Source organism: Lissotriton helveticus, chromosome 1_1 (assembly GCF_964261635.1).
Source record: "Lissotriton helveticus chromosome 1_1, aLisHel1.1, whole genome shotgun sequence".
NCBI lineage: Eukaryota > Metazoa > Chordata > Amphibia > Caudata > Salamandridae > Lissotriton > Lissotriton helveticus.
In genome coordinates this window covers 1688909348-1688925552 of record NC_136057.1, presented here as the reverse complement: position 1 = coordinate 1688925552, position 16205 = coordinate 1688909348, and the positions used below count along the sequence as shown (strand labels likewise).

The 16205-nt window shown below is 45.8% G+C and overlaps 1 protein-coding gene across 4 annotated transcripts in view; it reads left to right on the top strand.

Moving 5' to 3' along the window:
• Positions 1–15367, top strand: part of R3HDM2 (R3H domain containing 2) — a 906692-nt gene extending 891325 nt beyond the window's left edge. For all 4 annotated transcript variants that reach the window (XM_078688982.1, XM_078688980.1, XM_078688983.1 and 1 more), the window contains one exon: positions 14687–15367. In XM_078688982.1, the coding sequence (XP_078545108.1) occupies positions 14687–15024 (338 nt within the window). In that variant the 3' untranslated portion in view covers positions 15025–15367. The remainder of the gene's footprint in view (positions 1–14686) is intronic.
• Positions 15368–16205: the final 838 nt, after the last annotated feature.

Below are 16205 nucleotides of genomic sequence, written 5' to 3'. Positions count from 1 at the left end.
TGAGGACCAAGATGACCAGTACAATTTCCCAGTTGACAATGACCCTGATGTTCAACAGGACTCATATGACGACACTGGGGACCAAGGTGGACATCAGGTGGTACAAGATCCACAGGGTTTTGGGGCACGTACATCACCAACAGAGGATTCTGCAGCATTTAATGCTTTGATAGAGCGGGCAGCTGCAAATCATGATGTGGACATGCATGCTGACCCGGTGGAGGAAGATTTTTTGTTTGACACTTTCTCTGTTTCGGAAAGAACAGTTAAAATACTTCCTATGCTCAAAGGTGTCCTTAAACATGCCCCAGAGATCTTTAAGGAACCTACCAGGGCGAGAGTGGTGAACCCACGTATCGAGAAGAAATACAGGCCAGCACCTGGGGACCCTGCATATATTCGGGGACAGTTGCCCCTGGATTCGTTGGTGGTCGCCAATGCCCGCAAAAGGGCGAACTCCCAAACAACGGGTGAAGTTCCTCCCCCAGACAAGGAGTCGAAAGTGCTTGAGGCATCCGGCAAAAGGGTGGCTGCGCAGGCTGCCAATATCTGGCGTATAGCAAACACACAGGCACTATTGGCACGTTATGATAGGGCGCATTACGACACCCTAGAACAGCTCCTTCAACACCTACCTGATGAATTTAAGGAAGCAGCCGAAATGCTCATACAAGAGGGAAAGCTCATCTCAAACGCTGCAATAAAGTGTGCACTTGATGTGGCTGATACAGCGGCTAGGGGAATTAACACTAGCGTCATGTTAAGGCGACAAGCATGGCTTTGCATATCTGGATTTAAACCAGACATTAAAACAACAATACTCAACCAGCCCGTCAATCCTGACAGACTGTTTGGTCCAGATGTTGACACCACCCTTGAAAAGATTAAAAAGGACAATGAGACTGCTAAGTCCATGGGGGCGCTTCAGTCTCAACAATTCAGGGGAAGCACTTTTCGTCGCTCAGGAGCACGTGGTGTTACCAGAGGACACTTGGGTCAACAAACACAATTCGCAAAAGGTGGTGCACAATCCTCGTACCCCAAGCAGGGTAGAGGGGGTTACAGAGGTAACAGTGCCACGGGCAGGGGCAGAGGGAACAACAACTCCCGTTCCTCTGCCGCCAACAAACAGTGACTCTCTGTCACTGCCCCCCGACCATCCAACACCTGTCGGGGGGAGACTCCAACAGTTCCTGCCAGTCTGGACGTCCATCACCACAGACAGGTGGGTGAGAAAACGTATCCAGTACGGTTATTGTTTGGAGTTAACATCCACTCCTCCCAACATTCCCCCAAGACACCGTCCTATGTCGGCAGAGCACTTGCACTTATTGCAGCAGGAAGTTGTTGGGATGCTGCAAAAAGGCGCAATCGAACTCGTACCAGTGGAGGAGGAAGGAACAGGGGTCTATTCCCTGTACTTCCTCATCCCAAAAAAGGACGGATCCCTCAGACCCATTCTGGATCTACGCCCCCTCAACCTGTATATACTGTCAGAACACTTTCACATGCTCACACTGCAACAGATTCTTCCCCTGCTAAACCAAGGGGATTTCCTAGCAACCTTGGACCTCAAGGATGCTTACTTCCACATCCCACTCCACCCCTCCCACAGAAGGTAGCTCAGGTTCACCATTCAAAACAGGCACTATCAGTTCAAAGTCCTACCCTTCGGGGTGACTACTGCCCCCAGAGTGTTCACAAAGTGTCTGGCGACAGTGGCGGCGCACCTCAGGAGGCAGAACATACATGTCTACCCGTACCTAGACGACTGGCTTATTCAAGCAAAGTCGGCACAACAGTGCGCCGCGGACATGTCCCACACTATTCACCTCCTTCACAGTCTGGGATTCTCGCTAAACTACCCGAAGTCGCACCTTCAACCAGCCCATATGCGGCAGTATCTGGGCGCGACAATAAACACCCTGACTGCTATGGCTCAGCCAAACCCAGTCAGGATCGACAACATTCAATCGCTGATCCGGAGGTTCAGACCGCAACACTCCCTACCAGCGAGAGTGTTCATGCAGTTGATAGGCATGATGGCCTCCTGCATCTTCATAGTCCCGCACGTGAGGTTGCACATGCGTCCGCTCCAAGAATGCTTGGCAAATCAGTGGACACAGGCTCAAGGACAACTGACAGACCTAGTGTTGGTGACCGGTCGGGCTTACAACTCTCTGCATTGGTGGAATCCACACAACCTTTGCAAGGGACGACCGTTCCAAGAGCCAGTGCCACAGATTATCCTAACAACGGACGCATCTCTCCAAGGGTGGGGAGCTCATTTGCTCCACTACACTGTGCAGGGACTCTGGTCCGCTCAGCAACAGAAGTTGCACATCAACTACCTAGAATTGATGGCAATCTTCATGGCGCTAAAATCCTTCAAAGTACATCTGTGCAACAAAGTCGTGTTGATCCGGACGGACAACATGACAGCAATGTACTACATCCAAAAGCAGGGAGGTACTCACTCGCCACAGCTGTCTCATCTGGCTCAGAGCATGTGGAAGTGGGCCATTCAGAGGAACATTTTCCTCATGGCGGAACACCTCCCGGGCAAGGACAATCAGATGGCGGATCTGCTCAGCAGATACAGCCATCAAATGCACGAGTGGGAGATACATCCATCAGTACTCCACCCGTACTTCCAGCAGTGGGGTCATCCAGAGATAGACCTGTTTGCCACAAGGGAAAACGCAAAATGCCAAAGCTTTGCCGCCAGGTTCCCTCACCAGGAATCGCAAGGGAATGCGATATGGATGAACTGGTCCGGCAAATTTGCGTACGCTTTTCCCCCAGCGCCTCTCATTCCGCTGGTGGCAAGAAAGCTAAAGCAACACTCGATGACTCTCATCCTAGTTGCTCCAACATGGGCACGCCAACCATGGTACACCACGTTTCTAGAACTGTCCGTGGTACCGCATCAAAGGCTGCATCTCACATCCAGGCTCTTGACGCAGAACCATGGCGACATTCAGCATCCGGATCCGCAACAGCTCAATCTGGCGATCTGGCTCCTGAGGTCTTAGAATTTGGCTACCTCAACCTGCCTCCAGAATGCATGGACATCATCCGGGAGGCAAGAAAGCCCACTACCAGAGCTTGCTATGCGGCAAAATGGAAGCGGTTTGTCATTTACTGTACAAACATCATCCGCTAGATGCATCCATTCCTAACATCATCTGCTATTTGTTGCATCTTTACAAATGCAATCTGGCGTACGCTTCAATTCGGATACATTTATCCGCCATAGCGGCTTATCTCCAGAATAGGCAGCATCTCTCTGTTTTCAGGGTGCCTGCCATTAAAGCCTTCCTAGAGGGACTGAAGCGAGTCATTCCTCCAAGAACACCACCAGCTCCAGTGTGGAACCTCAATGTGGTCCTCACTAGGCTGATGGGCCCACCTTTCGAGCCACTGCACTCCTGCGAAATTCAATTTCTAACATGGAAAGTGGCTTTTCTCATTGCTATTACATCGCTCAGACGCGTTAGTGAGCTGCAAGCGCTCACAATCCAAGTGCCATTCATCCAAATACATTCTACAGGGTAGTGCTCCGCACTAACCCCAAATTCCTTCCTAAGCTGGTGTCACAGTTTCATATCAACCAAACTATTGACCTACCCGCATTCTTCCAAAACCCACAGTTACGGAAAGAATGCTTCATACATTGGACGTTAGAAGAGTGTTGATGTACTACATTGACAGAACACAACACTTTAGGAAAACACAACAACTTTTTGTTGCCTTCTCAGCACAGCACAAAGGCAACCCCATTTCCAAAGCAGGGATAGCCAGATGGATTGTTAAGTGCATTCAAATCTGTTATCAAAAGGCTAAGCGTACTTTAACAATACCCCCAAGGGCGCACTCCACACGCAAGTTGGGGGCCTCCATGGCTTTCCTGGGGAACATTCCTTTGGAAGACATTTGTAGAGCAGCCACATGGTCTACACCACACACATTTACCAAACATTACTGTGTCGATGTGCATTCCAAACAGCAAGCAGCTGTAGGACAGGCTGTTCTCAAGACACTTTTTCAAGCTTCTGCAGCTGGCACGGGCAACCGCCCTTAATGGAGGGACTGCTATGTATTCTATGCAATAGATATGAATTTAGCAGCCCACATGCCTCAAACTGAATATGCTACTTACCAGTATGCCTCTGTTCTTGGCATGTAGGGCTGCTAACATTCATATCGCCCGCCCTCCTCCCCGGTGCCCGTAGCGGCTGCAGATACTCTCTTGCATTCATCATTAGCATGGACATCCTTTACACTATTTCACTCCATCTCTGCCACAATGGCTAAAAACAATCTGGGGATGGAGTCGATGCCCATGCGCACTGTAGTCCAGGGGAGGAGCCACCTATCTCGTGATACTTCGAAGACTCTTCCAGGACAACAAGGTGCAATCATCCGGACCCAACACTAGGCGGCGATCTATGCAATAGATATGAATGTTAGCAGCCCTACATGCCAAGAACAGATGCATACTGGTAAGTAGCATATTCATTACAAGCCGTTGCTGTCTTGATTCAGAGTCTAGAACAGATGGCCTAATAAGGCAAGCCCCACTAAAGAACCTCTATACTTAGTCCATCATTTTTTCTGATCCTGTCCACCACCATAAACGATAGGCTAGCATGGTATTGAGTACTTGTGATTTTTAATTGAAATCTCCTGAAGAAGGAATAGACACCTGTAATCCTATTTCTCTTTCAGTGGAATCTCCATTGAAACCATAAGCAACCACCAGGCCATTGGAAATAATCCGATGTCTGGTCACATTATTCTGGGTCTCTGTTGAAAAAGAACTGTTCATAATTGGATATGAAGGGATACTGGAGGATTGAGATTCTCTAAAGTTGCAGTGTCGTTTTCCCAACTATATAGGTCTAGAGCTATAGAGCTACATTGCTCTAGTGTTTTCCTTCATTTCCTGTAGAAAAAAAGGGAAATATATTTTTTCTTGAAACCAAGTTTATTTGGTGACTTTATATTGGAACTAGCAGCCCGCCCCAGCGTTGCCTGGGGCAGAAAGGGGCTGGGGGCAGTACACCCGCTCCCGGTCCGACCCCCTCCCGCCCCGACTCCCTCCCGCCCCCCTCCCGCCCTGAGCCTTTACTTTACCTGTGCTGCCGCTCCTTCCCGCGATGTTCACTTCACCGCCGCTCCTCTTCGCCATGACGCGCCCGCGCTCCTCACTTCACCGCCGCTCCATGTCCGCCGGCCGCCGCTCCTCCTCGTCATCACGCACGTCGCGGCCAGAGCAGCGTCGCGGCCGGCGCTACTTTCAGGGCACTACTTTTTTTTTAAAGTTATTTTTTTAATGTACGTTTATTTTTTATTTTTTATAGCCTATGTCCATCTGCACACCCTGACAATTTCTACAATGTATCGGGTGTGTGGATTGGCGCTGTGGTTCCCGAGTTTATCTGGCTCAAAGGTGCATGTTCTCTCTTTATAATAGTAGTATAGATTTACTTTTTTTAAGAAGCCAATGTCATTGGCAAATATAGTATTTTAATTGGTTGCTAAATTGTTTTTAAAAATAAAATGTGGCCTTTTGAACTAAAAACAAAGAAAATTATCTTACTTTTTTTAAATGACCTGGGATCCCACCTGTGAGCCAAATTCAGACTCTCTAGAGCAAGCTTATATAGTCAGTGTTCGAGATCCAAACTTCAACTTCACCTTCTTCTACAGATCCAGTGCAGACTCTGGAGCTGATGCACCCTGAGTTTCCAGAGCCATTGTCAACTCTGCTGAACGATGATGAGGAGGCAGATCATTTGTTCCATCCACATAATACTGATGCTGGTCTATAAATTAATTTACATTACGTTAGTGACTTGGATCCCTTGCCTGAATCCACTCCGTCACTTGTGGTGCTCCCAACGGAGGAAAGTGGCTCATTTGCAGTAGTAGTAGTTCAGATAGCAGCAGAGGTTTTGGACTTGGTACTCCTAACTAGAAAGACCAAGGCGTAATCCCCTTACACAGATATTTCAGCTCGGGCCATCCGGAGCCCTATTTGCTATTCAGTCAGGATTTTGTTGACCCAGTCTTGACAGAAACCCTTTTTGGTCCCAGTGGCGAGGACCCCTAACACTAGGTACCTTAGGCCAGCACTGAGGGACTTTACATTTTTTGACGCAGCACCCTACCCCCAGGTTGCCTTGTTGTGTATGCATCTACTCATACGGTCAAGCCAAGCCTTTTTCTATCCACTCAGCCAGACAGGGAGTCAAAAGTTGTTGATGAAATAGACAAGAACATTTTTATTCAGGCAGTTTAGAGCTGTGCTCTTCAAATGCCTCTGTGCATTCAGGCCCACCATTGTCACACACCCTCAGAGATGTGCTTCATGAGGTTTTCCCTATGCAGCTGGAGGACATTCATAACTCCTTTCTCTGACTTTTTAAGGGTGGGCAAGATACAGCAAAGCTTGATTTTACAATTTGACCTGGATGCCACTATATTGATTGCTTGAACTGTGGGTACCAGCATCACTGTTGGAAGATAAACCTTGAAAATTGCTCACTGTATTTTTTGGGTGATGTCCTGGCTTCTTTAATGGACATCCCTCTTGAGGGTGCCAGACCTTTTGAAGAAAAGACCTATTTGACCCTAGAGTATTCTAAAAAACAGTGTGGAACTACGTACCCTCTGTCTAGAGGTGTTGAGGTTGTGGCGCTTGCTGATCCTTCAGGGGATTTCCATGAAGGTAAGTAATCTTGCAGGATCGCTCATGATCAGAGCAGATGAACTCAATAGATGGAATCTTGACGACCTTGAGAGACATCTACACCCAGAGGTTTCAAAGGACGCGTGCTTTGATAGACATTTTTGCTACATCTGAAAATGTTAAGCTGACAGTGTTTTGCCCTATAGTTTCCCCCCTTGAAAAGAAGGGGGCGATCTTTAGGGGATACCTTCAGTCAACGTTGGGGCGATCTTTAGGGGATGCCCTCAGTCAACGTTGGGGCGATCTTTAGGGGATGCCCTCAGTCAACGTTGGGGCGATCTTTTAGGGGATGCCTTCAGTCAACGTTGGGACATTAGCCTTCTGTGCACCTTTACACCTGCCCGTCTTCCAGCGGGTCCAAATGGAAGTCTGGCAGGAATCAGTACAGTTGATTATGGTGGCTCCTGATTAGATTTGGATGATCTGGTTCGCATAACTCCTGAGCATGTGTCCTCCACTTCAACTTTCTTTGAATGGGAACCTGCTGTCCCAGGATCAGGATAATGTTAAACTTGACTCTCCCCAATCTGTTCCATCATGCATGGAGATTGAGCTGCATATAATGAACGGTTTTGACCTTCCAAGAGAAATAGTGGAGGTCTTTCTGGCTGAACATTTCTCTTCTCTCAAGTAAATATATTCAGGCCATTTTACTAAATATGGCCCCCGGTGTGAGGGTACTGTAGCTTGATCCCCTACAAGTAGAGTAGTCTGATGTTATTGTGTTTGTATTTTTTGGCTCTGCAAAGTTTTGCTATGGTTAATTAAGTTACTCCTTTGTCCTTTCTTTGTTTCCCTTATCAGCCCTTTTTATTCAAATCTTCTATTTTGGTGCATTTCTTGAAAGAGTTTTGATATATTTTCACTCCTGCTCCCTTTATTATGCCGCAGCACTTTAGTCCTAACTTCCCTGGTGTGCTCCCTCTAATCCTCTTCATAGCTGTACTCTAAAACCTTTGCCACTGAAAACTGTTTCTCATTTGACTTAGTATTGCACCACAGAGCTGCAGGCCTTGTACTCTGTCTCCGCATACTACAGTTTTTCATCCTGACAAGCTGGTGCTTAGAACCCTTGTATCTTTTCTCCTGAACATGGTGTCACATTTCCATGCGTGGTAGTTTGTCACACTCTTGTGCTCTTTTCTCTGCTACATCTGTATAAAGATGAGAAGAGGTTGCACCGGTACAACTCTACGCAAACCATTACCTTATATTTATATAATGAGGGAGTACCATGTCGATCATCTGTTTGTGGAGTTCACTGGTGAGATAAAAGAATATACTGCCCAGCAGCAAACCTTACCTTGATAGAATGTCCTTTACATCAAACTGCATCACACCTTGGCCAAGAAGGAACCTTGAGAGGACCTGAAGGGTTATTCTACCAGAGCCAAAAAAACTATGGCCCTGTCGCATAATGTCCCACATTGGCATCTGTCCATACTTTGACCAGACTATTTCTTTTGTCATGATGTCTGCATGAAGAACCATTTTGCCCATTTGGTCCTGGTTTAAGTGCCCTCCTCACTCATCTCCTCAAAGGAGGCTTTGCTACTGATTAAAGAGAGAAACCTTAAGTTTGAATTATCCATTACAAGATGTTACCTTCGGTAATCCTGTTTCTGGTGGATATTCGATCTAACTGCAAATTCCTTAATGCCCACCAACTCTGCATTCTTTGAAGTGAACTTTGGGGAATTAGTAAGGTGTGTAGATAGTTTTTGCACCTTGGTGTCACAACTTCAATCTAGTCAGCCACACTCTGCTTTTGAGGGCATGGAAAAAAAAATAGACACTTATGAAAGCGCCCAGGAGTTGCGCCTATATGCTGCCATGTGCCTGGATGTCTGCAGGCTGGGAGGATGAAAATTCACAAGGTAGAGAATCCACCCAAAAAAGCATTATCAAAAGTAAGTAACTTATCTCTCTTAAAGAGGAAGAGGGGGGTCAGTGTAGTATTTGAGGTTACGGAAGAGAGGTTTTGCAGCATGAATACTTTTCTGGATTCACATGCTATGCATTATTCAGCCATTTAGTGTTTGGGGCTGGAATTGTTCTTGGTATTTGTTATTTTTTTTTATTTTTCACTGGGTATTCGTGTGTGACGTCAGACGGCGCCACAGAAGTTCCTGGCATAGTCACCCTCTTCAGATTCTTTTTTCCACCATTGGGTCTGGCAGCATGACGGAGGAGCTCCAATGTTTTTGGGGGAAAACTGAGCAAATCAACCACATTGCCGAAGACAGCAAGAAAAGCGATGATGAGGAGGAGAATCCTTTATCACGACAGGGGACCCTGTCGGTAAGAATCACATGGTCTGGGAGTGAAGAGGGAAGAGGCAGATAATGGTCATGGATAACACCGCTTTTAGATCTGCCCCAACTGACACCAGAAGTTTGACCAAAGAGACCCCCATAATGTCTGTAACCTTTTTTCCTCAAAAGACCACATTGACGAAGGCTGTAAGGCCTGCACAGAGTTTGTTCCCAGGACTCTCAAGGTACATAGATGACAGAGGCTAAAGCACTACTCCATGGCCAGCACTCACATTGAAGGGCCTCAGCTTATCCAGTGACAAGGAGGAGAATGTCGAGGAGGTTGAAACAGTTTGTGGAGAAGATTCTGATGCCGAAATATACCTATCCGAAGCAGAAAAGAGGCAAGCAGCAAAAAAGGCAGCAAAGTACACCGAAAAGAATTAGGCATAGGTAACTAAACCACCTAAAGGTTGAGACACAAAGTCCTTTGAAAGTAAGCCCCAAAAGACACCCTCTGGTTTGAAGCATTCATCGACCGAATGTCAGCCAAAACAAAAAAAAGCCACACTGATCCTGACTAAGGGAGGCAAAACACAGTTGAAACCCTTGACACAACCATCCAAGAGAGACGATTGCAAGATTTCGTTGACGGTGGATCTGTTGCTGCCGAAAAAGAGACAGACTCCGAACAAAAAGCACTCAAGGATGAATGCATGAAGAGAAGGATCAAGGCTGAAATGGCCGCCCTTTGGCAGAGGAAGGAGTTCAACGACTCCTTGAAAGATTTCCATATTCCCGCAAAGCTTTTGACGACCACTGAAGCCAAAGACGACCAGTCTGGTATGGAGGCACCGGCTACCCAAGAACCTCATGAAGAGGAGCAAGAAGAATTCTATGAAGTCGAGGAGGTCGAAGACACAACAGGGCTCGACGACCAAAACCAGTTTGAGGAGACTTGGCACGATCTTGAAGCAGAGTCCTCAGAGGAGGGGGTAGACAGCTACCCTTCATATTCACCATACAACCTGCCCCTCTACAACAACCTCATTGAGAGGGCTTCAGAGATATGGTATACAACTAGAGGAGGAAAAAAGAGATTCAGGTTGAAACAATAATGTCTTTACTTAAGGGAAATCCATATATAGCCTTGCATCCTAGCATACTGGACCAAGGAGGTCTTCCATGAGCCTGCTACTGCAAGAGCTGTAACACCAACATTGGTAAAGAAGTACAAGCCTTCTACTTGGGACCCTAAATACATTAAGGGAAATATACCAGCAGATTCCATTGTGACAACCGCTAGGAAAAGGAACAATACCTCCACGTCCACTGGCCTACCACCAGAAAAAGAGAGTCAGAGACTGGACTTGGTGGGAAGACAGATGGAAGGAGAAGCTGCAACCCAATGGAGGATTGCTAACTGCAATGCTATCTTGAACCGATATGACCAACAATGGGTCGAAATGGAGTCCCTCATGCAATACTTCCCAGACGGGTACAAAAAATGGGCCACAGCGGTAATGCAAGAAGGAAAGAAAAGTGCTAATATCTGCCTCAGGTCAGCACTGGATGCAGCAGATCCTGCCAGCAGGCAGATGTGCATAGGAACAACATTAAGAAGACACTCCAGGCTCATAGTATCAGGTTTCAAACCAGAGGTGCAAGTCTCAGTCATCAATATGCCATTCACAGGCAACGCCTTGTTTGGACTGGGGTTAGAAGATACCCTTCAACAATTAAAAAAGGATAACGATATGGAAAAGGCAATGGGGGCACTGCATTTAGGAGTTCCTTCAAGAGAGGAGAAACTGAAACCAGGAGACACACCAGGCAGAGCTCCCTTCACATCTGGGCAACAGCATCCATAAGGCAGCAAACACCGTACCAGCAGTGGCAGCGTACTGCAAGACTGTCCTTTTGAGGTAGGGGAAGGGGAAGAGCCCAACCTCCTAGAGGGGAGGATCAACAGGCAAGTGACTTATGCGGCATTCCCATCCCTCCACGAAACATCTGTGAGAGGCAGGATAAGGGATTACCCCCAAGAGTGGGAAAAGAGTACCTCAGACAGTTGAGTTTTAAACATAATACCTCACAATATTGCATAGAACTACACAAGGAACCGCCACAAATACCCCCAAAACCAATGAAATTTTATGGAAAAGAGATCATACAATGCATAAATGAGGTCAAAGAACTCTTAGAAAAGAGAGCCATTGAAAAGATGCCAGCAAGGGAAACAACCAAGGGAAACTATTCACCCTATTTTCTGGTGCCAAAGCAAGATCTGTCTTTGGGCCAATCCTAGCCCTCAAATTCCTAAACAAGTTCATCCGTACACAACACTTGAAGAGGACGACATTTCAAGTAGCAGTGCCACTCCAAAGGAAGGGGGATTATATGGCCACCCTAGATCTAAAGAATGCTTATCTACACATACCTATGAACCAAAAGCCCAAAAAATACCTCCAATTTGTACTGGACTAGAAGCATTACCAATTCAAGGTGTCGCCATTTAGCATAAAGTCAGCCACAAGAGGCTTCACAAAGTGCTTTGCAGCGGTAGCAACCCATCTAAGAAAATAAGGAATCCATGTCTACCTGTACTTAGACGATTGGTTAGTAAAAACACAATCAAAAGAGAAATTTCACAGGGACATTCAAACAGTGATTGCCGCATTATAACGCCTTGGTTTCACAAGAAATCACAAGAAATCCTCACCACAACTGGAACAGATAAAGGTGTTCATGGGAGCAACTTTATATTCCAAGACAGCACAAGCATATCCAGTCCATAGGAAAGCATAGGAAATCTCAAAGCAGACTCTCCTTTACCAGAGGTATCAGTCTGACAGTGAGGACTATCATGAAACTCATGGGCATGATGGCACCATGCATCCCACTCATAACTCTTACGAGATTACACATGTGCCCCATCCAGGAATGGATCTCCAACAAATGGTCACAAGCTGCTGGGAGGATCTAGTGGTTATCACAGCAGAGGGAGAAAAAGAAATACAATTGTAGAAATCTCTAATCATGAACATAGGGAGACCATTCAAGAAACCAGATCCCATGGTGACCATTACAACTGATGCATCCCACAAGGGTTCGGGAGCACACACATGCAACCTGAAGGTACCTGGATTATGGAATAGCCCAGTTGTAGTAAAACACATCAATTACCTGTAGATGAAAACGGTATTCCTAGCCCTGAAGGCTTTCCAATCATGCATAACCGCTCAAACTGTATTGGTCCAAACGGACAGCAAAACAACCATGGTCTATCTCAACAAACTGGGAGGAGCAAAAACATTCACCCTATCCAAACTAGCCCAGGAAATATGGAGATGGAAGATCCAAAGACAAATCACACTCCAGATAGTCTACTTGCCAGAAAAAGAAAACGTGGAGGTGGACAGACTAAGCAGGCAGGACAGCACTTCCCACAAATGGGAGATGAAGCAGGAAACACTGGAGAAGACTAGACCTTTTCGCAACATAAAAAAAAAAAAAATACCAACACTTCACCTCCAGGTTTCCACACCACCAGTGAGACGGTAATACCAAGTCAATAAACTAGTCAGGACGCCTTTCCACTGATTCCCCTAATCCAAATGTACTGGACAAAGCCAAAAAACCGGGAGAAAGCTCATCCTCATAGCGCCACAATGGGCCAGACGGACCTGGTACTCTGACATACTAGAACTGTTCAAGGGGCAGACGGTCAGATTCAAAGCAGAGCAAGATCTACTATCAATGCAAGACGGGAAAGTGTACCACCCAGAGACAACCACACTCAGCCTAGCGGCATTGTTCCTTAGTATGTAGAATTTGGATATCTACAGCTTGTATCCAGGACAATGGAAATCCTAAAAGAAACAAGGAAACCAAGCACAAGGAAGTATTACACAGCAAAATGGAATACATTCACTGGTGCACAGATAACAGGAGAATGAAAACAAGGACAGAACAGGAAACGGTGCTAACATACCTCACGTACCCGCTAGACAGCGGGCTAACCTACTTAACGTTAAAGGTATACCTAGCAGCAATAGTATTGTACACCAGGGGTATTTCAGGTAACCATCTCTTCACATCACCAGTGGTAAAGAGATTCTTGGAAGGTTCTAAAAGAGTGGCACCACCAAGATCGGTTCCAGTGCCCTTGTGAAACTTGAACACTGTACTGACTCAGTTAATTGACAGAGCCTTTTGAGCCCATGCACAATTCAGACCCAAGATCACTAACTCTAAAGACAGCCTTTCTAATTGCGATCACATCGCTATGCAGAGTCTGTGAATTTCAAGCATTAATGATTGAGGAACCATACCTACAGATCCACAGGGCCAAGGTCATCCTCAGAACTAACCCACACTTTCTACCCACAGTGATAGCCCAATAGCATGTCAACCAAAGCATACAGCTACCAACTTTCTTCAAAGAACCAAAGAGACAGCCCGAAAGAGCCCTGCACACATTGGATGTAAGGAGGGCTTTAATGTACTATCTACAAGAAACAAAAGGGTTTCATAAAGGAAACCAATTGTTTGTCTCCTTTGCCAGATCAAGCAAAGGTTCACCCGTAGCTAAGGAACTATCATAAGATGGATCATGGAAACAATACAAGCTTGCTATTCGGGAGCGGGGAAAACCCTACCTGTGCGCCCCAGAGAGCACTCAGCAAAGGAAAAATCTGCAACACTGTCATTCTTAGGAAAAGTTCCCATTGCAGAGATTTGCGCAACAGCTACATAGGCACCACCACACACCTTTGCAAAACATTGTGTGGACATTCAAACGAACAAGGAAGCACAGGCGGGACAGAATGTATTACAACACGTGTCTGCTAACATCTTAGCTTTATGACAGCTAAGCTAACCCAAGGAAAGGTATACCGCTATATAATCTAATGCACAGTATGTGAATCCGGAAAAGGATTCATGCTGCAAAACAAAATGGTTACTTACCAGTAGGAGTTGTTTTGCAGCTTGAAGAGTTTACTGGATTGACATGCGACCACCTGCTTCCCCAGAAATAGGACTTCAAGCAACCAGGTGAGAAAGAAAAAGAAGTACAAAAAACCCAACAAAAAGAATCCAAAGATGGCGACTATGCACTGGAACTACCAGAGAGCAGTCCGATGTCACACAGGGGATGGACATACCACTAAATGGTGGTAGACTACACCTACACAAAAACAAAAGAAAGAAAACAGGACGATTCCAGACCCAACCAATAAATGGTGAAATAATTCACAGCATGTGAATCCAGAAACTCTTCAAGCTGCAAAACTACTCCTACTGGTAAGTAACCATTTAATTCTGGTTTGGAATCAAGCAGTTAATACATGCTAGTACACATCAGTGCATCAATAGTGATTATCACATATAAGGAGTCCACAGCTTAAGGCCACGATTACTGTGTGTTCTTATGAATTGTAGAGTGTAAGTAATGTAACAGCTTCACGTGTACTCATGAAAAGTAGTGTACAATTCTTACCTGATTAAACCACCCTCCAAGATAAAATTTAGCATCAGTAGTGAATCCAAATGTTGTTTCCTGATAGGAGCCTGGCCTCCTTTTGTGACCCTAGTGTATTGACCTGGTACGGTGTAAATACAGGTAATTGCCATCTCACTCACTGTGGCCTTTCTCCTTTTCTCCCTCCAGTTTTGGGACGGGTCCTAGAAGTGACAGATCTGCCAGAGGGGATCACCCGTGCAGAGGCGGACAAGCTCTTTACCCAACTCGCCATGGCCGGTGCCAAAATCCAGTGGCTCAAAGACTCTCAGGGGCGCTCCGGCGCAGGTGGTGACAACGGCACGTCAGAAAATGGCCGGCACATCAATGACCTTGCAGCCTTATACACCATTGTGGCGGTCTTCCCCAGCACCACTGCGGCTCAGAGCGCCTCCCTCAGACTCAACAGCCCAGTCAGCCGTTTTAAGCTGCGAATGGCCAAAAAGAGCTACGACTTAAGGATTCTGGAGCGGGCCAGCTCCCAATAACCAAGTGGCAGGGGGGAGGGTTTGGGTGAGGAAAAGGAGGAGATAAAGGGGGAAAAAACACAAAAAACCCACAAAAATGGAAAAAGCACACAAGACTTCGACAGACTATTTCTTCCATTCGTCACATCTTCCTTTGTCTGGTTCTTTCTCCTTCCTTCTCATCCCCCCTGCCAATCCACCGTTCCACCCGCCAGCGCCTATCCTGTCCCTCTCCTTTTTGTTTTGTAAATTTTATTTGCTGCCTTGGCGCCTGAAAAGCGTTCTTATACATATATATGTATATATATATTTTTTGGTCTTTTTTCTGGATATATTTAAATAGACATAATTAAGAAAAGAAAAACAATTGATTTTTTTTTTTTTTGGAGTGGAAGACTGTTCCTTCAAGCTGTCGTCCCCCTTGCGCACTCGTTCATTGGTTTTTTTATTTTATTTTTTGGTTTAGATTTGTGCAGGAGTAACGGGCAGTATTTAATTGCACATATGGGTATGTTCATTGTAAATTTTATTTAATCTGTTTTGTTTTTAAATATAAAAGAAGAAAAAATATTGTCTGTCAGTTTCAGGCAGTAGGGACTTTTCTGTATGTGCCAAGAGTTAAGTCTGCTGGGGGCATGCGATCAGAGGGGCTACTTCCACTAGGTTTCTGAGTAATTGAGTACCACTTGGTGGGAAAAAAATCCCAACGCAAGTTAGTGGATGATTGTAATTTTTTATCTATTTTCAAAGGTGGACTAAGGAAACTACGGGTAAGATGCTGAAAACAGTACGCAAGTTACAAATTGGGTAATTCAAACAGACAGCTGCAAGAGATCACCAAAGGGCAATGTTTGTCAATGTTAGGAGGCCCTGTTGAGTTTGTATTAGAGATGCTGTGTGCTAACTAGCATGCTATGTATGCACGCTAACAAGAGCAGACATTCATGTCATCACTTAATGCAGTTCAGCAACTCAGCCATCGGAATCTCAATCCTGCATGGAGGTGTGATGTTGTGGTGAAGTGTGCTGTCGCAGTCTGTGAGGGCCACCGGTATTATTGGAGCCTTGGCCAAAGAATTTTGAAACAGACTAAAAATGCAAATCTTTTTTTAGATATTTTCCCGTCATAGGTACATAACATTGACTCCATGAAACGTATGCCTTTTAACATCAGGAGTGCTTTGCAACACAATCGGTGGCTA